Here is a 22,453-nt window from a genome sequence, read left to right as displayed (position 1 = left end):
ACTAATATACTAGCGATACAGCTTGGAATAAATGCAAAAAGATAAAGACATTCTCAATTCTCATAGTCCTAGTATTCATGCTTTGCGAAAAACCTGTGAAAAAACCACATGAAACGACAACACTTGACAGTTCAGTTCAGTTTTGACATACCCCGATTAATTGTTTATTTCTACTACAAAGCAAAACAAATTACAAAAGTTTTAAACAAATAAACCACGAAAATGTCTGAAACGTGGAGTATAACCGGGATATGTAGATGTTGTCACACAAGAGGCACGTTTAGAAGTCTAGACGACCCGTATAACTATGAAGGACGTGAAGAAGTATTTAATTACATGCTACAGAATACGTTTAATATAACTGTACGTTTATTATTCTCTTGTAAGATTATTTAGATTTATTTTTAAGTAAAGCAGGTTGATAGTTTGGTAAACTTGAAAGTCTGACCTTAGTAGGTACATTTCTAGATGGTTTTCATTTAAAATTCTAATTTGAAAGTAATCATGTTCCCTCAACCCTTGAAAGTATGTCATTGTTCATGCAGGTTTATGAATGTGTTTCTACAACCTTGAATATTAAGAATATGAAATGCTCCTGCATGTAACACTTTAAATACGAGATTAAAACTAAGTAAAATTACAGTACCTAATCCTAATTTTAAATGTATTATTTTACTTTTTCAATAAAGATATTCTTATTCTTATTCTAATCAATAATTGGAGTTTATTAATAACTAGCGGTCCGCTCTGTCTCCGCTTGTGGTACATGTTTACGATTTCTCTCCATAAGAACCATCCTCTTACTTCAAGGTATATTATCAGAAAATAATGAAAATGAAATAATGAAAATGAAATTGGTTCAGCCGTTCTCTACTTTTGCACTTAGCAACACATTTGGTGATTCATTTTTAAGTATATATGTTACGGCTAAAGGTAGGTGAGAACATAAACTTAAGATTAGCCGGCTAAACTTAGGTTTATTTTCGACGAGGTGTTAATGTTAGTTTGTTCTATCTTTAGCCGGCTAAACTTAAGTGTAACCGCAGGCCCGTGGCTAAAAATGTCGGGGTGGGTAGATTTGGTTACTATAATACATGTAAGGAACAGGGCGAGTGTTTTCTGGCACTTCGCCGGCTGCTGCCGCAGCACGCTCGCTGCGCTCGCTCGGCTCGTGCGGGTCTTAAGAGTTCTAACCTAACCTAACCTAGCCACCAGCTTTCTGCCCTGAGTCGGGTTGGGTAGATTTGGTTACTATAATACATGTAAGGAACAGGGCGAGTGTTTTCTGGCACTGTGCGGGCCCCTCAAGCCCTCCACCGGCCCGGCGCTAACCAAATCTACCCACCCCGACATTTTTAGCCACGGGCCTGCGGTTACACTTAAGTTTAGCCGGCTAAAGATAGAACAAACTAACATTAACACCTCGTCGAAAATAAACCTAAGTTTAGCCGGCTAATCTTAAGTTTATGTTCTCACCTACCTTTAGCCGTGACATATAGATAAATACATAATATCATTTTATAGTTATTATATTACGCTACTAGCTGTGTCCTGCGGTTTTATCCACAGTGCTCCACTCCTGTTGGTCTTAGCGTGATGATATATAGCCTATAGCCATCGATAAATGGGCTATCTAACACCAAAATAATTTTTTCAAATCGGACCAGCAGTTCCTGAGATTAGCGCATTCAAACAAATACTTCAGATTTATAATATTAGTATAGATTTTAAATAATTTTCTCAATTTCCAGATACATCCAGTAGTAGACAGTGCAAAAAAGTTTTTCACAATATGTGAAGTGTGTATACCAAGGTTGAGAGACGCAGAGATGTTCAGGCAATTAGTTGTTTCCAGTGAGGAGAGGTTTATGCAGTATTATAACGAATATTTATTAAAAGGTAATAAATAATATTATAAACTAGCGGTCCGCCCCGGCTTCACCCGTGGTACATATTTACGTTTTCTCTACATAAGAACCATCCTCGTACTTCAAGGAATATAATAAAAAAAAAATATCGAAATTGGTCCACCCGTTCACACGTGATGCCGTGACAATGTGAAACGGGTTTCATTTTTATATATATAGATTAAGATATTATGTAAAAAGAAAAGAGTTATCCATAGCGATATGGTACACAAGAATTAAATTATATTTATTTAAGAAATAATGTATCTCTCTAATAGGTTTTTTTAACTTATTTAATGGGAGCTTTTAACATTGAGAAATTTAAATTGGACAAAATTAAATATTAAGAATCGTCCAATCACTACAAAGTATAAAACAAAGTCGCTTTCTCTGTCCCTATGTCCCTTTGTATGCTTAAATCTTTAAAACTACGCAACGGATTTTGATGCGGTTTTTTTAATAGATAGAGGAATTCAAGAGGAAGGTTTTTGGATATAATTTATTACTTATTAGGTTTTAGACAAAGCGGGCGAAGCCGCGGTCGGTAAGCTAGTTTGTTATATTGTTGCTCATTATAAAATATCCATAAATATGATGAATAATTTCTTTGTTGTTGTGTTTGACTGTTTTTATTATGTTTTTCAGATGTAAAAATGGAGAAAATTGAAATAACAGAAACACAAGTGGACGATACAGATGGTTTGTAAGCTACTTTTTATATATTATGTTTTAAATCAATTATATTATGATTTAAAGCCGCCATTTGTACATTTTTTCTCTTATTTTATGTTATTTCTGAATCTCTATTTCCTACGTGTGCAATAAAGTGCTAAATAATAAACTTGCTTACCTTTTAATACCGTAAATAAACAAGAAATAATTTCATCACCAGGTGATAAATACCAACTCGATGTCTTCACCGATATAGATGATGAGCCGTTAGTATATTTGAAGAGTCAAGAATCAAAACCTGATGCTGACTGGATCGCACCACTTAAAGTTGGTAAGTTTAGATTTAAGTTTCGTCGTGTCGTTGTCGTTGTCGTGTCGTATAGGTATCGTGTCGTATCGTGTCCTGTACTAAAATTAGTGCATAATGTAAAGTTTGAATGTTTGATACATTCTCAATGAAAATAGTTGAGATAACAAACAAAATAAAATATATTTGATTGGACACATTTTTTGAATGTAAATGTAAATTTTATTAGGTAATATTTTAACCCATAATTGATATAATACACATTCTTGTTCAATGTATAATATCCTTTTTTAATATTGCTAAATCCTAATTTTTCAGATAGCAACAAAAAATCGGACAGCACGAAAAAGTACTCCTGTAATATATGTCCAAAGAAATTCACCTACCACGGTTCCCTAGAGATGCACATACAAACACACAAAATAGAGAAAACATATACATGTATGCTGTGCAATCAAATGCACAAACGGAATAAAGAATTAATTAAACATATTAACGAGAATCACAGTGAAAATAACATGTTTACATGTAACTTGTGTGGCATCAATTTTGATACAGCAAGACTGCTGAAAAAGCATTTTGCAGTGCATACAGACAAATTTAAGTGTAGTTTTTGCGAAAAAGAATTTAGTAAAAAGAAAGGCTTGAAGGAACATCTAAAAACGCATACGGGAGAGAAGAAATTTTCATGTAATATTTGTAATAAGTCGTTTGGACATAATCAAACGTTAAAATCACATATTTTGACACATACAGGTATGGAAAATTGTCTTTTTATTATAGTTTTCTTGTGTTACATACTAGGTGTTTACTATTTACGCTGAAGTATGTGTAAACAATATTTTTTTAATCACTTCATTGACTCACAATAAACAACCAGACTATTACAATCAATCAAATATATTATTATGTTCCAAAGCATAGGCAGAGTATTGGGCAGAGTTTTCTAATGAGCGATACAATGAGTTGTTAATTTCAATGATTTTTCCATGTTTTTTTTATTATCTTAGTTTATCACATTCAGGGTTGATTTTTCAATCATTGGTAAAATTTATTAGTTGAATATTGGACTAAGTTTTAATTATTAGATATAGACAATTGTCCCGGAATGTAGTTATTTAGCAATTCTTATATTATATTAAAATAAAACTTATAATTTTCAGGTGAACGTCCGTACATTTGTGATATATGCGGTCGTAGTTTTCCCCAACGCACACACCTAAAGCGTCACATACACATCACGCACACAGGCGTCAAGCCGCATTCATGTACAATTTGTATGAAGAAATTCTCCAGTAAAAGTTACTTGAGAATACATGAACGACAACACACGGGGGAAAAACCGTATTCTTGTGACGTTTGTGATAAACAATTCCGTGCGTACACTACGTTGAAAGTACACATGCGTGTACATACGGGAGTTAAACCGTATCTGTGCTCGTTCTGTGACAGACAGTTCGCACAAATGGCGAGTTTTAAACTACACGAGCGAACACATACAGGCGAAAAACCGTATTCCTGTGTGGTTTGTAAGAAAGCGTTCGCGGATAGTGGGTACCTGAAGATTCACATGCGTATACACACGGGAGATAAACCGTTCGAGTGTTGTGTTTGTAAACGAGCGTTTAGGGAAACGGGACAATTGAAACGTCACATGCGTGTACACACGGGACAAAAAGCGTACACTTGTAAAGTTTGTAACAAACAAATTGGGAACTTGTCGAAACATATGCGGGTACATGCGGGTATGGAGAAAAATTGTGATTTTTGTGACAAAAAATTAAACGGTTTTAAAGTACATTTGAGTGTACATACGGGAAAGAAACCGTATAGGTGTGGTGTGTGTGAAACGCAGTTTGCGCAAAGTGGCGGTCTGAAGAGGCATAAGTGTAGTGAGAAGTGAATAAATTATTTATTTTAAAGTGTTGTTTGATTTTATATCTCCATCTTACATCTTTAGAAATGTTATGACTGCATCATCACTACATAGTATAAAACAAAGTTGCTTTCTCTGTCTCTATGTCCCTTTGTATGCTTAAATCTTTAAAACTACGCAACGCATTTTGATGCGGTTTTTTAATAGATAGAGTGATTCAAGAGGAAGGTTTTAGTATATAATTTATTATGTTTTAGACAAAGCGGGCGAAGCCGCGGGCGGAAAGCTAGTTATATTATAAAACAAAGTTGCTTTCTCTATCCCTGTAGATATATTGTAATACTGTGCCTATGTCCCTATGTAGATGCCTGAATCTTTAAAGCTACGCAACGGATTTAATGCGGTTTTAGTATATCATTTATTTGGTTTACATAAAGCCGCGGGCGGGTGGATAGGTAGATAAAGTCCGGTCGCGGAGCAGGAAGAATTTCGTACATTAACCTGTTATTACCTGTCACTGTCACTCCCTTGTAAAAATAATGTGTCTTGCTCGCACAGGTGCAATGACCGCCGTCCTTAGGGATTGTAAACCTTACCTGAGAGCGTAAGATTTTTGTTTGCTTGATTGGTGTCAGGTGTTCAATTATGATTTTGTGAATTCAAAATCTATAAGAATAAACCTCAAACCTTATGTCCAATCAAAATCCGCCTAAGGGCTGATTTTTCAATCCTTGGTTAAAACTTATTCGCCGAATAATGTATAAAACTACCATTTTAAAAACGTTTTCTAATTATTCTCCGTATTTGACAGTTTACGTGTCATTTTAATATTATCGTGTAATACTTTATTGGACGGATAAGTTTTAACCAAGCATTGAAAAATCGGCCCTAAGTCGAAATCGCGTGTTAGACTAACGTATTTCTGTAATATTGTACATAGTAAATTATTTTTTGAAAAATAAGGTCATAAAGAAGTTTCACTTCTTATGTGTGTACACGCACAATTTTTGTATATAATATATCGTTGTTATTGAAAAAGTTAAAATGTAACTAGCTAATAGGTATTGTAAATGAATAAAGGACATTTATTTAATAAATTAGTAAAAAACATTTTCTCCTCCAAATATTTCATGTAAACTGCACTTCATTCAAAAATGTTTGTGACCACTGTCAGTAGGTAAAGAGGTCATTGTACGAAATTCTTTCTGCTCCGCGACCGGACTTTAGCAGTCTATAATATATAAATTTATAAAGAATAGAAAAAATTCGATCACGAGGCGGGACTCGAACCCGCATCCTTCGCGCCATTCCGGGGCGGATGCCTCACCAACTCAGCCACTCGTGACCCGCCCGAGTGATCGAATTTATTCTATTCTTTCAGTTTTATGTGTCTGAAGGGACACACCGCGCGCCATCTATTGAGATGATTAACAACCATTTCAACCAATATGAAGCACTTTTCAGTGAATACAATATTGTAACGATGGAACACGACCTTTTTTGTTGAATTTATATTTTTGGTTTTATGGCATTCAAATGCTTGATAAATATAAATTTATAAAGAATAGAAAAAATTCGATCACGAGGCGGGACTCGAACCCGCATCCTTCGCGCCATTCCGGGGCGGATGCCTCACCAACTCAGCCACTCGTGACCCGCCCGAGTGATCGAATTTATTCTATTCTTTCAGTTTTATGTGTCTGAAGGGACACACCGCGCGCCATCTATTGAGATGATTAACAACCATTTCAACCAATATGAAGCACTTTTCAGTGAATACAATATTGTAACGATGGAACACGACCTTTTTTGTTGAATTTATATTTTTGGTTTTATGGCATTCAAATGCTTGATAAATATAAATTTATAAAGAATAGAAAAAAAAAAGAAATAGAAAAAAATTTTTCTATGGAGATAGTTCTTATGGAGAGAAAACGTAAACATGTGCCACGGGCGACGCCGGGGCGGATCGCTAGTAAAATGAAGATGAGCACTCGCGGATAATAATTTAATCAATTTTGACTCTTATATCCGTGTATTTAGAACTTCGTTACGCTTTCTCAATTAAATTTTACTATGGCTTAGTAAAGTACGACGGTCAGTAAGATTGATTGAAAAAATTGTATTTAATTATTATATCAGTCCTTTAATTTAGTCGCATGTCAGTATGCATAATTCATTTATAAATTTTAATTCTAACTGTCTTAGGCAACGATATAATAACGTATATTATATCGTTGGTCTTCTTATTGTATACTTTTCAATATTATTTTTTACTACATTTTTGAAAAAAATAACGCTATTGCAACCCACTACATTACCTGCAAGAGGAGGCTTGATTTTTTTTATATAAATAAACCAAATAATCTTTTAAACGGTTTGCTCTACATAGCTGATATGAAATTACCCAATTATTTTAATAAGCCGTATTTCTTCGCGGATATCCGTTGCTCGTATAAAATCAAATCCAAATCCAATCAACCGTTACAGGCTGTAAATTGCATGCATCTATTCACTTCCAAATTCCGATAGAATGTGTCAAGCATTGCGTTAATTTTTTCAAAAGAAAACTTCATTCATTGTTTAAACAAACAACTCCAATGTACGCCGTCTCTTAAATTGGAAAGTGGTCAAGTAACTCGAGTGTTTAGTTAGCGTTGCGCCGTTTAGTGCGTCGCTTGTACGAAGGAGTTTCCATTGCAACGAACTGGCCAATTAAAAAAAAAAACAACACCGCTCAATTCTTTGGCGGGAACCGTTTGACAGCTGTCAAAATTTATCGTGAATTTTGCGTTTTTTTTTGTTGTGCTCGAATAAAAAATTGTGCTGTGTTTTACGTTGGTGTATTTAGTTCTGAAGTTATTGCGGTCACCGTTGAGGTAAGCCATCTCCTGATGCCATTTACAGTCATGTGTCGAGATATGATCGCGGCAATTATTTTTGAACGTAGATAGCTATTTCTGTATTCATAATTATTATTAGAGAGTTACTACATGCTTAATGGTGCTTATTAACATTAACAAAGTATAGTATACTATAATTTTCGTTCGTTTTATTATTTTCTTGGTTTCTCGTGAGGTTTATCGGTATGACAAAAATTAATATTCTAAAAAAATATACTATGAATTTTATTGAACAATGCATACTTTTCAAAGGAAATTAGCATATTTTAAAAATTTGGCAATTAATTATTATTATAGTCGTTATGTAATGGATGCCGGCATATTTTTGCTTCATAGTTTTTATTATTTTTAACAACAGACCAAAAAAACTACATAATTTTAAGAAGAATGTAACAAATTTTGTTCATTAATTAATATTGTAATGAAATGTGATTTAGTAACTGTCTGTTTCACCTCATTTCACAAGATCATTTAAATATTAATTGATTTTTTATGGTCCAAGATATTTTTGGTATCGTAACAGTGTTGCCAGCAAGACAGGTTGAATTTATTTTTGATTATTTGTTAAAAAAATAGTAAAAATAAATGGATGATATTTTTTTTATCCATGGTGTAGTTTTTGAAATTATGGTTTTATATTTATAAGAATTTTTATAGGGTCGTGTGAAAAATTTGAGTCTGAAAAAAACGTCGAATACTTACTTACAAATAAAAAAAAAAAAATATTCCAAATATATTCGAACCAGTTCAGCAGTTCCGTGATTGAGCAACCGACATTCGAACATACGAACTTTCACATTTGTATTGGAAGAAAAATAAATATTTGCTATACTAAATATCTATGGACATTTTGACTAAAATCTAAATGAAAAATTTGCATTATTTTCACCAATTCGTTAATTTTTTTTAAATATTCCTTATGGAGAGAAAACGTAAGTATATGTACCACGGTCGAAGCCGGGGCGAACCGCTAGTTATAACAATAAATAAATAAAAGGATTTTACGTTTTGCTGACTGTACAAGGAATACGTACATTGTATGTGTGTATGTGTGTATGTATGTGTAGATCATTGACACACAATAACGGGTTTAATAGAGCGTGTATGTGGAATTAATTATAAATTGTAATTTAAATGCATTATTGCATTTATAACGTAGATATGTATGCAAGTGACGATTCGTTATATATATAGATTACTAGAAGGATCCCGAGGCTTCACTCGCGTCACGCGTGGTAATAGTGTAACAAGTGATAACTGCGTTAAAAACAACCGACTTCAAACTTGCACTTGCAACATTTACAAATACAGACAAAAATGCTTATAAAATAAAAACTACTGGGCCTATCCGAATAAAATTTTTATGGGACCAATTCGACACCATCCCGCATCGAACAAAAAAAGAATCACGTAAATCGGTTTAGAAACCTCGGAGTAATCGGTGTACATACATAAAAAAAAAAACATACCGGCCGAATTGATAACCTCCTCCTTTTTTTTGAAGTCGGTTAAAAATTAGCTTATGTGCTTATGTAGAATGTTATCAATCTATATACCAAATATCAACCTGATCGGATTAGTATTTGAAGTGAAACTTCTTCATCGGGGTTGGAAAAAAATTTAGTGCAACATTTTATCGTTACACTTGCCTACGCTTGACATTTTTCCGTTACGCGCCATCTTTTTCTTATCCCTACCACGCGTGATTCGACGTATTTCTGTAAAGTTGTATAAGAAAATTATTTTTTGAAAAATAAGGTCATAAAGAAGTTTCACTCCTTACGTGTGTACACATTTTAATTTAAAAGAGACATATGTAATATACATATAATACATAAGTAATAATAACCTACATGCCGATCACAATAAAATAGCTAATTTGGAGCGCAGCACATTAAAAATTATTTACATTGCGACACGATAACGTAACGCGTACGTAACGACAAACGACTGCGTAACGACTTGTCGGACGGCATTGATAAACGCTGTATATATGCTTTACGCCTGACTTGGCTCGTTAATATAATAAGTAAAGACATAGAAATTATATAAAAAGAAAGATCCTGTTTTCGCTCGCAAATTCTAATAAAAAGTAGTTTTAATTTGTTCGAAATTTTGCAGTTTATGCTTATTTTGATAGCGGTAGGTACAGATAGGACTACCTTCAGATATTTTGCTGCATGATTTTTATGTAAAATTGTTTCCCCTAAGCTAAATAAGTTTAAGTTTTGCTACAGCTACAGCTCTTTATATTATTTAAAGTATCAAAATAAATCGAAATTTCTCTACAGACCTTACATTTAAAAAACTCATCATAAAAATCTCACATTCTATGCAAACTATATATCCCAAAAGCATCAAAATCAGTTCAGCCGTTTTGCAATCCACTTTCACATACACATGAGTATTTATTTACATGTCACCAGCTTTCTTACTAGAAAGTTAGGGTTAGTCATAAAGATTAAAGTCCAAGACCTATCTACACGATCTATGGTAGAAACGACTTGCATGTCATGTTTTAGTACGCGTTTGTGTGTGTCAAGTGTTGTTTTTAGTGATAATTCAAAGATATTTGTTTACTAGCTGTGCTCCGCGGTTCCACCCGCATTGCTCCGCTCCTGTTGGTCTTAGCGTGATGATATATAGCTCATTGCCTTCCTCGATAAATGGGCTATCCAACACCGAAAGAATTTGTCAAATCGGACCAGTAGTTCATGAGATTAGCGCGTTCAAACAAACAAACAAACTCTTACGCTTTATAATATTAAGTATAGAATATAGATTGAAGTTTTATGGCCGTTCCCAATATTCAAACTACGGTTATAGATAGACAGCTATCTCCGATAGCTAGTAATAGACTACAAGCCCGCATATGAAAAAAATATGGGTCAAATGAACCACCACGGGACATATCTAGTACGAAAGAAGAGCAAAAAATAATAAGATTCATCACTATGCCGTCACTTGTAAGCTGTCCAACTGAGTGCAGATGAGAATTCAAAAGTACAGGTAGACTCGGTAAATTTTGGTCATATATTTTTGTACGGCATTCTTAACCATCGATAGATCCATTAAAAATAATAAGAAACCGCTCAGTGCCGTACAAAAATGTGGGTCCACCAAGTCGGAATTTTTAGTTAATTTCCGAGAGTTACCGGGGGTAAATTTGGTCATTTGACCATGTACGGCATCTGTGTCATACGATTGCTATACTGCTTTTAATCCATTATTCCGCAACGCCGTACAAAAATCATGGGGACAAGGGGAAAAAATCGAGAGTTGTAATCCCCTCTCTTTCCCCACTCCAGGGGGTCATTTGACTAAGTACGGCTTCGGTTCCAAAACATTATCTAGCACTCAAAAGTACTATTAAAAGCAATGCCGTCAAAAAATAATTGTTCTTTTAAATGTATACCAATAATCATCTTAATTTCATCGAATTCTTGATATAAAGAGCTGTAAGGTCATTTGACCCTGTACGGGAACTTTTTTTTTAACATGATATTGTAAAATTCAATTGTTGTATAGTATTGCCGTTCAAAAGAAACCGTTCTAAAAAAAGTTATAGAGAAATGCAAACCCAGAAATTTTGTTAAAGTTTAAACATCGTAGATTAATGAAATATAATAGTTTTCTACACTTTATTCGTTGTTTTCAATAGTATTAACATAGATAAATTAGGAAAAAACGATGCCGTACATTTTTGTGCAGACCACATCTTTTAGGCTGATGAAAGCGACGAAAGCTACAATTTTAAGGTTGCTTTATGGCCATTTGATACAGTACGGCATTAACATATTTTTACTCAACTACGGCAAAGCAAAAGGAGGGTTATGGTTTTGACAGGTCAGGTATGTATGTTCATCTATTCCCTCGTAACTTCTAAACTACTTATCAGAATTCGACAAATGACATATCATTAGAAGCGTCTGAATTGTTCACTGGATAATCAGTGACCAGCTAGCTAAAGGCTATATGGGGTTTCACAAAATCTAATGTGGCGCCCTCTAGCGGACAAAACATACAGAGTAAAAAAATAAAGTTAAGATAAATATGCCGTGTTTGGTATCATTTGAAAGCGCTTTACTTGTACATTTTGAATATGTATATATTACTAGCATTTGCTTGTGACTTTACCTGTATTCATGGGCTGATTGAATATAATTCACATCTTTTCGTTCATAGCTTTTTTATTAGTTCATCAATTTAACGGAGTCCATTCCACTTGACTCCGACTTTCCAAGGTGATAATTAACCACCTCGAGCTTCTTAATATTAATGTATATTTATATTTAATTATCAAAATATAAAGCAAACATTTCGTTATATGGATTTTTTCTTTTTCAGATTTTTCCCCTTTGAACCAACGAAAATGTACGGCACATGAAAAAATATTATCTATGCATAAAATACTTTAAAAATAAATTTATTTCGTGTTGTGTCAAATGACCCCCTGGAGTGGGGAAAGAGAGGGGATTACAACTCTCGATTTTTTCCCCTTGTCCCCATGATTTTTGTACGGCGTTGCGGAATAATGGATTAAAAGCAGTATAGCAATCGTATGACACAGATGCCGTACATGGTCAAATGACCAAATTTACCCCCGGTAACTCTCGGAAATTAAATAAAAATTCCGACTTGGTGGACCCACATTTTTGTACGGCACTGAGCGGTTTCTTATTATTTTTAATGGATCTATCGATGGTTAAGAATGCCGTACAAAAATATATGACCAAAATTTACCGAGTCTACCTGTACTTTTGAATTCTCATCTGCACTCAGTTGGACAGTTTACAAGTGACGGCATAGTGATGAATCTTATTATTTTTTGCTCTTCTTTCGTACTAGATATGTCCCGTGGTGGTTCATTTGACCCATATTTTTTTCATATGCGGGCTTGTAGTCTATAAGGTTCTATCTATCGTAAGATATTGGGAACGGCCATTACTGGCTGACAACTGTCAAAACGTTATTGGAACGCTCAAATATACAAATTCAAAGAGAAAAATATATACCTCTACTAATCAGTTAGTCCTCCAGACGATAGATAGGTAAGCTTAGCTAGCAAGCTTATTGGGACGCCAAAACAAAAGATAGATAGCATTTTCTATCTTTAGTAGGGTCAAACCGCAGATAGATACGATATTGGGAACGGCAATTAAACGATTTGACAACTATACAACACTTTGCGAATGTCCTACAGCTATCTTGACTAGATCCGGTGCGCAGTGTCACCGCGCGTGATGCGACTCGCCAAGCGTCACCAAAGGTCACTTTCGACACTTTGCCTTGTGGCTGTTGCACCATCGTACTATATACATTAGCATTACACATGTGTAATTGGTTTTTTGTTTGTACCTAACGTGTGTTAGACTTGATTCTGGACAAATGAGGTCTTCAAATTATACAATTGTGAATTATAGTCATGTAGTAATTAAAGCCGGCAATTCTAATGAAATGGATTTGCTGTCAAAAGTAAAAGTAAAAAGATTTGTTTTTAAGAAAAAGTTTATTAATTAGTAACTTCTGCCAAACCGCACTTGGCCAAGCGGCTGAAATGTCCCCGGCTGACCCTGTGTCTATGCACGTGCACGGAAAAACATCTCTGTGGCACAAGAAAAAAAATATAATAATACAATTATCTTTTATGCTAAAACAAAAACGACAATGAGTCAGAATTATGTGAACAAATAATTATTAAACCCACCTGCATAATTTTGATAAACTTTCACTTTCTCCAAATTACCTTATGAAGTTCTTGATTAATACCAGACTGTTTTTAAGAACAAATCCGCATTGTGATATGGAAACAACCATTTTTTTTTATCGTTAAAGCGGGCAAACGAGCAGGCGGGTCACCTGATGGTAAGTGATGCCCGCCGCCTATAAGCATTCGCGATGTTAGGGTCACCGCGAATGTGTTGCCGGCCTTCGAGATATAAATATGCCCTTTTCTTGAAGGTTTCCCCGTCAAATCTATTTGGGAACACAGAAGATGGTTCTGGTCAGAAAATCGTTCCACAAGGTCGTTGGTCGTTGTTCTCGGTAAAAAATGCCGAGAAAAGCGGACTGTGGTAGAGGGTGGAATTTTAATTTGTGGCGAGAAGTGCGGTTGTATGTATGTACCATTTATGTATCATCGCGATATACGGATAAATATTGTATAAACTACTACTATTGTCCTTTTTTCGTATGAAAAAATGGCTTTTGTATCTATTAATATCACAATTTTCTTCATTTTATTCAATGGTTAAAAAAACTTAAATGATTGGATGGGATAATTTTTTGTATATCTAATAATGTAGATAACGTAGGCAATTTATCGAGGAAATTACTAAAAAAACCCGCCTGCATAATAAACTTTCAATCTCTTCGAATTACCTTATAAAATACTGGTTAGGGAGCCAGAAGCAGATTTTATGACCAAGTTCCTCTCAAGCGGTAATTAGTAAAATGCATCAGAGTATAGTATTATAAAGCCTCGTGAACGTCAGCTGGAGCTCGGTTGGGGGGATGAGCGGCTGTAGCCTCCCACGCACGTAGGAAAAAAAAATACATTCATTCATTTCCTCTCAGCTAAAAATTTGTCAAATTGTAGCTAACCCAATATCTCAACGAAAAAAAATAATCAGCTGGTTACAGCATGGTGTATTATACGTCAGCTGGTGGCTCGAACATGAAAAAAAAAATATTATTTTCCGTGATTTCCTCTCAAACAAAAATTTACCTGATGATAGCTTATATGTAACTGTGGATAAATATATAAGTCAGCTGGCTGTATCTTGGTGGAAAAACCGTCAGCTGATACTTTGAAACTTATTACATAGGAGTATCTACTATCTATTGCCAATTTATATGCATCAGCTGACTAGATTTTCCTCAACTTATTGCTAGCTGATTCTTTTATTTATCGCATCAATATATTTTTAACACTCTCACTCACAAATTTTCATCTGAGAGGAAATGACGATATCTTTATGGAGTTTCTTGCCGGTTCTTCTCCATAGATACTGCTTTCCGAATCGGTGGTAAATTTAAAGAATGTAATGACGATTTCAATTTTATTTCTGTTCCTTGTGCCATAACGGTGTCTTATCTCCTACTCTTGTGTGTAAGTCTGCGTTTTTGTGTACATATAAAATATTATTAAATATATACTGTGATGGTACAGTGAGGATACCAGTATTCTTAAAGAGATCTCTTAGTGAGTCCCTAGCACGTAAATTATAATATATAGAGCGTATGGCTCTTTTCTGTAATATAAATATAGTTTCTATATCTGCAGCCCTGCCCCATAGCAGAATTCCATAGGACATAATGCTATGAAAGTAGCTAAAATAAACCAATCTAGCCGTGTCTTCATCGGTGAGATGCCTTATTCTTCGAACTGCATATGCAGCTGAACTAAGCTTAGCAGCGGTGGTGGCAACATGGGCCCCCCATTGTAGCTTCTCATCTAGTGTCAAACCAATCACAAGAAAAACAGTGGAATCCACAGGGTATAATACCTCCCCGTTTAAAATAATATCCCTTTTCACCTTTTTTACATTTGGAAGGATAAATTCTACACAATTTGTTTTTTTTTTTGCATTTAATAATAAATTATTAGCAGTGAACCAATTGGATATGCGTAAAAGAGCAGAGTTTATTATATTGTTTTTTTTTTTTTATCGAGTAACTAGTTCATTTATTGCTAATTGATTATTTAATTATTTAAATATATAAAATTATTTGATTACATACTTATTCGTTTCAAAAATATTGATACTGAATGTTTATTTCAACTCAACTCTTATATTGAAGCGTAATGTCGAATAATTAAAGCTATCGTCATTTCCTCTCAGATGAAAATTTGTGAGTGAGAGTGTTAAAAATATATTGATGCGATAAATAAAAGAATCAGCTAGCAATAAGTTGAGGAAAATCTAGTCAGCTGATGCATATAAATTGGCAATAGATACTCCTATGTAATAAGTTTCAAAGTATCAGCTGACGGTTTTTCCACCAAGATACAACCAGCTGACTTATATATTTATCCACAGTTACATATAAGCTATCATCAGGTAAATTTTTGTTTGAGAGGAAATCACGGAAAATAATTTTTTTTTTTCATGTTCGAGCCACCAGCTGACGTATAATACACCATGCTGTAACCAGCTGATTATTTTTTTTCGTTGAGATATTGGGTTAGCTACAATTTGACAAATTTTTAGCTGAGAGGAAATGAATGAATGTATTTTTTTTTCCTATGTGCGTGGGAGGCTACAACCGCTCACCCCCCCAACCGAGCGCCAGCTGACGTTCACGAGGCTTTATAATACTATACTCTGATGCTTCTGACGAATTATCTCTTGAGAGGAAATAATGAACCCAATTTGCACCTGGCTCCCTAACTATACGTTTTTAAAAGTTATTTTTCCCCAGGAAATACGTACCCTTCAAACAAATCCGGGTCACTGACCAATCTTGCATTTATTTACATAACCCTCTTACACGGATAAAACGTTAAATGCAATACTTTAACCTCCTTAATTCCGGTTAGGTTACACCTGGATCTAAACTTGGATTTAAAACCGGTTTAAATCAATTAATGGCAGAACGAGAATTGTTAAATACCTAGTAAGTGTGGCTTTCTGAGCTAATACCTGAACTTATGAACTATATTTGTATCATATTATACAACACTAGCTGTGCTGTTTTCCCCGCATTGCTCCGCTCCTGTTAGTCTTAGCGTAATGATATATAACCTATTAAGCCTTCCTCGATAAATGGGCTATCAAAGTATCAAACACCGAAATAATTTTTCAAATCGGACCAGTACTTCCTGAGATTGCGAGATGCGCGTTTATTATTTAAAATATTTATTTTTTGTACGAATGTTTGCTCACAATTGTCTGGTAATGCTGAATAAACGAAATGACTATAATCTACTAGATATCCGCCCTCGGTTTCGTCCGCTATGTCTAAACCTAATAAATTATATACACTAATATATCTAGTATTATATTATCTGTGCTAATCTAATACCTTCCTCGAGAATCTCTGTATCTATTCAAAAAAACCGCATAGAAATCCGTTCCGTAGTTTTAAAGATTTAAACATACATAGGGATATAGGGACAGAGAAAGCGACTTTGTTTTATACTATGTAGTGATACCCCAGTCCATATACAACAGATTTGACCCAATTCAATGAAACCTTGTGCAGAATGTCGTAAGCCAAGATCGCTGGAGCATGGTCAGATCGAGGCTAGCCAGCCTAATGAATCGTTAAGTTGTTAAGCTATTATGTATTGGTTAAAGTTGGAGGTTTATGAAAAATGGAACGACAAAGTGCGAAAAGTTGGGTCAGCTAGTACTTAGTAGGTACACGAAAAAAGTGATAAAATTGATATTTTGAAGAATAGAAAATTTTCGGTCGTGAGGCGAGATTCGATATTCTATTATTATTTAATCCTACTAATATTATAAATGCGAAAGTTTGTGAGTGTGTGTGTGTTTGTTACTCTTTCACGCAAATACTACTGAAGCGATTATAATGAAATTAAGCACACATATAGAGGGTAACTTGGAATAACACATAAGATAGGTTTGTCCCGGAAATCCCACGGGAACGGGAACTATGCGAGTTTTTCTTTGACAACGCGGGCGAAGCTGCGGGCGGAAATCTAGTAATATAATGAACGTGTTAAAAAGAACGTAGAAATACTGGAAAACGGGAAATGAAAATTTCAAAGAATAGAAGGATATCGATTGTGAATGAGATTTGAATTTTTTTAAGTAGGTATTATTTAAAGAGAGCAAATATTTATGAGTATTTTAATGCTGTAAAACTAAACATACATAGAAAGAAGGTGACTACTGATAAAATTGATAAAAATTATAGAAATGTAGATATGGATGGAAAAATAATAAATATGGCAAATGTAACTAGATATTAACTAATTGGATATATAGTATTTGCAACAGTGAATTTAGCTGATAAGTTGATTAGCCACGGCTATATTATTATTTGAAATATTCATTTATATAGTTATTGAAATTCGAGTAAATAATAATTTTTTTTTACAAAATAACTAAACGGATTTTAATCGTCAGAACTGGACAAAATTTATATGTGATGGCGTATGTGTGTGAAAAACTGAAAAGCTAGTGCTTCAAATAAAAAACGAATCATCAAAATCGATTCACCCAATCGTAAGTTCTGAGGTACCATATAAAAAAAAATCGAGAACCTTCTATTTTGAAGTCGGTTCAAAATATTTTCACTGAAAATTCATTTTCATTTTCATTTTTGGAAAATCACCCTAATGCGTAATTACTCGACCTTTTACTAATAATTATATCATACATTTACCTATGCAAAAAGGTGGATATCCATTACTATTCGGAATTTCAATTACCGGTATTAAAACTAATTATCTCGAGACTAGAGATCGTTTCGCGTCGTTACTTGTTGTAATTACCCTACGCGTGATGACTATGTAGAAAATCGTAAAACTACTGTTTTGAAATCATCCCATGTATACATAGAAAGAAGAGAAAGAAAATACATTTTATCTATACTAATATTATAAAGCTGAAGAGTTTGTTTGTTTGTTTGTTTGAACGCGCTAATCTCGGGTACTACTGGTCCGATTTGAAAAATTCTTTCGGTGTTAGATAGCTCATTTATCGAGGAAGGCTATAGGCTATATACCATCACGCTACGACCAACAGGAGAGGAGCCACGGGGGTGAAACCGCGCGGAGCGGCTAGTTACAAATAAAACTGCAAATTTTAACTTATAAATAATGCACTTTTAAAAACTACAAACATTTATATGCATATAAACTAAAAAAAGAGCGAGTGTGCCGAGCACACGTGTCAGAAGTGAAACTTCTTTGGGCAAAATTCAAAGATACCAAAATCGTCGCCTTACTCCATGATATATCGATTTGAAGAATAAAATAACTAATATAATTTTTTTTAAATTTTTACTTAGTTCGATTCCCGGTCGATGCAAGTGAATTTTCGAAAATCTTTGATTGCAGTTCTATTTCTTTTTAGGAATAAACGAATGTTTCCTGTCAGCAAAATTTTCTATCTTCAGTATTTAAACTTTGAAGTATTGTCTCTCCAGGGCCCATCGAAAATTTCCACACTGTATAATATACTAGCTCTCCGCCCGCGGCTTCGCCCGCGTTTTCAGAGAAAAACCCGTTCCCGTAGGATTTCCGGGATAAAACCTATCCTATGTCCTTTCTCGGGTATCAAAATATATCTATACCAAATTTCATGCAAATTGGTTCAGTAGTTCAGGCGTGATTGAGTAACAGACAGACAGAGTTACTTTCGCATTTATAATATTAGTATGAATTATCTGTGCTATAGTCATAACTGTGTTTGTTTTGATAATAACCAAATTCAATTGTATGAAGTCAGCTCTGTTTTCATATGTTATAATAAACACCTTTGTTCATTTCGGTAATGGATTACCAAACTATTATTCATAATTACTTGGTTAGGCTTATCGAAATTCGCTCATCTTACGGTGCATTTAGACCAAACGAACATAGAGAACGCAAGAGCATTCTTTCATTACCTTTTAGTGTAAACGAAAACTCGTATTTAGTGCATTGAGATAATATTACTACATATATAGGAGACACCACGAACAAAATCTGTGCGCCATTTTTTTGCTCTAAGTTTTAAAAAATTATTATCTAGTTAGGTACCTACCGATGAAAAGTTATGTTAGTCACTTTTCCGTATTATTTGTGCAATATCGTAACACACACGAAGGCATATTTGATGCGTTTCACTTTAAAACAAATAAAAAATGAGCGTGCAGTTAAGCCATATAGCTTATGTTGAGCGGAACATAAGTGATGTAGGCAGTGTCGTCTCCATATGTATATCTCAATGATTTAGTGTTGTTCAGTATTAGAACATTGCATAGAATCTTTTCGAACGCACTAAGAACAACGAAGAATGCTCTACGCCTGTTTATACTGAAAGAAATTGCCATAGTGGGGTTAGAATGAGCATTCACTCATTTGATGAAAATGCTCCATCCATCGTATTTCTTATGCAAAAATTACTGTTGTCCCAACTTCATGAAGCAACTACCTAATTATTAACTTTAATTCGATTTAGGGCCGATTTTTCAATGCTTGGATAAAACTTATCCGTCCAATAAAGTATTACACGATAATATTAAATTGTCACGTAAACTGTCAAATACGGGTAATTAGAATACGTTTTTAAAATGGTAGTTTTATACATTATTCGACGAATAAGTTTTATCCAAGGATTGAAAAATCGGCCCTTAATAAATGTTAAATATTAAAAAAAGAGCGTGTGTGCCAAGCACACGTGTCAGAAGTGAAAATTCTTTAGCAAGATTCAAAGATACTAAAATCGTCGCTTTACTCCATGACGTGACGGTATTGTCATGACGCTATCTTGAGATTTTACTCTCAACGCGCCTAAAGAAGTTTCACTTCAATAATAAAATAGATTATTTGCCTTTTGGGAATTCAGGGGAACAAAAAGTAACTGCCATAGCAATGGTTACTCAGCTTACTCTTCATCACTACATAGTATAAAACAAAGTCGCTTTCTCTGTCCCTATGTCCCTTTGTATGCTTAAATCTTTAAAACTACGCAACGGATTTTGATGCGGTTTTTATAATAGATAGAGTGATTCAAGAGGAAGGTTTTAGTATATAATTTATTAGGTTTTAGGCATAGCGGGCGAAGCCGCGGGCGGTAAGCTAGTAATATTATATTGTATGCTAATGTTTGCGACCTTAGCCGACTTGTTAAGGAAATGAGTATGTGTATTGTGTTCTTTCATTGTACAAATAATAGCTTTTTGTCAGGCTATCTAAATAATATGTGCACTAGACGTTGTAACATGCTAGAGATAAATCATTTTTGTCTATTTTGGCTCTACAAGGATTTAGATTTTAGAAATTAAAGATTTTTAACGGCTTTTAAATGCGATTTATTCATTATCTACGGCATCTGTGTCATACTATGTATTTCTATACTGCTTATTCCGCAACGCCGTACAAAAATCATGGAGACAAAGGGAAAAAATCTCTACCTGTACTTTCGAATTCTCTTCTGCACTCAGTTGGACAGCTTACAAGTGACGGCATAGTGCTGAATCTTATTATTTTATGCTCTTATATCGTTCTAGACAGGTCCCCTGGTGGTTCTTCTTCTTTCTTTTAGCCTTATTTCACCCATAGTCGGGTATAGGCCTCCTCATGTTTTTTCCACTCTTAGCGGTCTTTGGCCAGACGCAAGTCGCTGTCACCTGGTGGTTCAAATGACCCATACATTTTTCAACATGGGCCTGTACTCTGTAGTCTATTATATTATATTCCCGACGTTTCGCAGACTTTGCAGCGATACTATTTTAAGGTGATTGCAACGATCTGTTCCCAGCCAATATCCCGCTAGATGGCGCTGAATTCTACATTTCTAGTTTATTTGAGTTTTTGCGTAATTGGAATAGTCATCAAACCTAGGAATAGTCATGGCGGTTACTGAATATTATATTTTATTGAAATATGTTATATCATTGCCTTAAAATCCACCCAATTCGGTAAAATTATGCGTTTTAACATCTGTCATTGCATACAGGGTCGTTTACACACACAGACGTATACAAAAATGATAAAGATTTAACTCTAGATGGCGTGAATGTAAAGCGCGTCACACACGGTGAAGATACTACCTATAATATTTTATCTAATCTAGTAATATTTTATATTACAGTATCTTAAGGTATCCGGTATCAGCGTTCTGACCATCATTTTTCTTTTTTCGCTGTAGAACCGCCATCCTGTTACAAATGACCCACAAAGGAGAATGACCACGGGTGGTATCGGTAAAATTTTAGTTGTGCCACGTATTCGTTATATTGTTAATTCCTATTTGTATTTATAATGATCATATGTATCAATATTAAGTCTTAATTAAACCGGATAAATTGAAATAATAGTAAAAGTAAAAGTTTTTCTTTTGAAACATGTATGAACTTTCGCATTAGTAGGAAGTAGGATTGTTATAAAAATAAAAGTTATATTTGTTGGCGTAAACTATTTTATTGTAATTTTGGGAAATAAATAATGTCAAAATTGATTACCTACAATAAAACGCAGTTTTATTTTATTACCTACATTACACTATTGTTTTTTTTTTATCAAAACATGTATTTGAAGTAGCAAATATGATATTATGCTGATCCAAGCATTTTCACTCAAAACTAATATCACTAATGATTTGTAAAAGTAAATTATTTCAAAATACATTTCATAACCAACAAGTAAGAATAATTATTCATACAACAACAAATCAAAAACACTATTTACTATGGAAAAAAAACCAGGAAGGTGAAAAACATATTTACGATTTCGATGCACTCGACTTTTAGTAAAATAATAGGTAAAAATATTATTATGGTTTTGATCACAGACATATCTGTGGTTTTGATTTTAGCTACTAGTATCAGAAAGCTGCGTGTTCAATGCACGTCGGGGTCCCACAACTGTGGAGGAAGGAAGGTAGAATACCTCCATCGAATAAGTGAAGTTTCTCGACATACTCGATTTGCCGGCCGGCCTCAATGAAGATTGTCCGAAAGTTGTATATGTGCTCTGTAACGAAAAAATTTCGCTAGCGCGATTCAGAGTGAGGTGTCGTACAATATACCTAATGAAGTTTTTCATCTTTTTATTTTACTGCAAATACAAAATAAAAATTAAACAATGGTAATGTAAATTCTAAACAAA

The 22,453-nt window shown here is 34.2% G+C and overlaps 2 protein-coding genes across 2 annotated transcripts in view; both read left to right on the top strand.

Moving 5' to 3' along the window:
• The first annotated feature begins 146 nt into the window (after window positions 1-146).
• On the top strand, window positions 147-4,808 carry LOC149475334 (uncharacterized). The gene is made up of 6 exons (XM_089713398.1): window positions 147-363; window positions 1,752-1,899; window positions 2,553-2,606; window positions 2,800-2,910; window positions 3,205-3,642; window positions 4,050-4,808. Exons 1-6 carry the CDS (start codon window positions 223-225, stop codon window positions 4,787-4,789), a joined length of 1,632 nt encoding a protein of 543 aa, XP_089569524.1. The 5' UTR covers window positions 147-222; the 3' UTR covers window positions 4,790-4,808.
• Window positions 4,809-7,403: 2,595 nt separating this feature from the next.
• Window positions 7,404-22,453, top strand: part of emp (epithelial membrane protein) — a 128,716-nt gene continuing 113,666 nt past the window's right edge. Inside the window, exon 1 of the mRNA XM_089713414.1 lies at window positions 7,404-7,641. The gene's annotated coding sequence lies outside the window, so the exon portion shown is untranslated. The remainder of the gene's footprint in view (window positions 7,642-22,453) is intronic.

Source organism: Colias philodice, chromosome 30, assembly GCF_061535455.1.
Source record: "Colias philodice isolate Cphi_HAF_F1 chromosome 30, ilColPhil1 Martin Lab GWU primary, whole genome shotgun sequence".
In the NCBI taxonomy this organism is placed as follows: Eukaryota; Metazoa; Arthropoda; class Insecta; order Lepidoptera; family Pieridae; genus Colias; species Colias philodice.
This window is presented reverse-complemented; position numbering and strand designations above follow the sequence as displayed.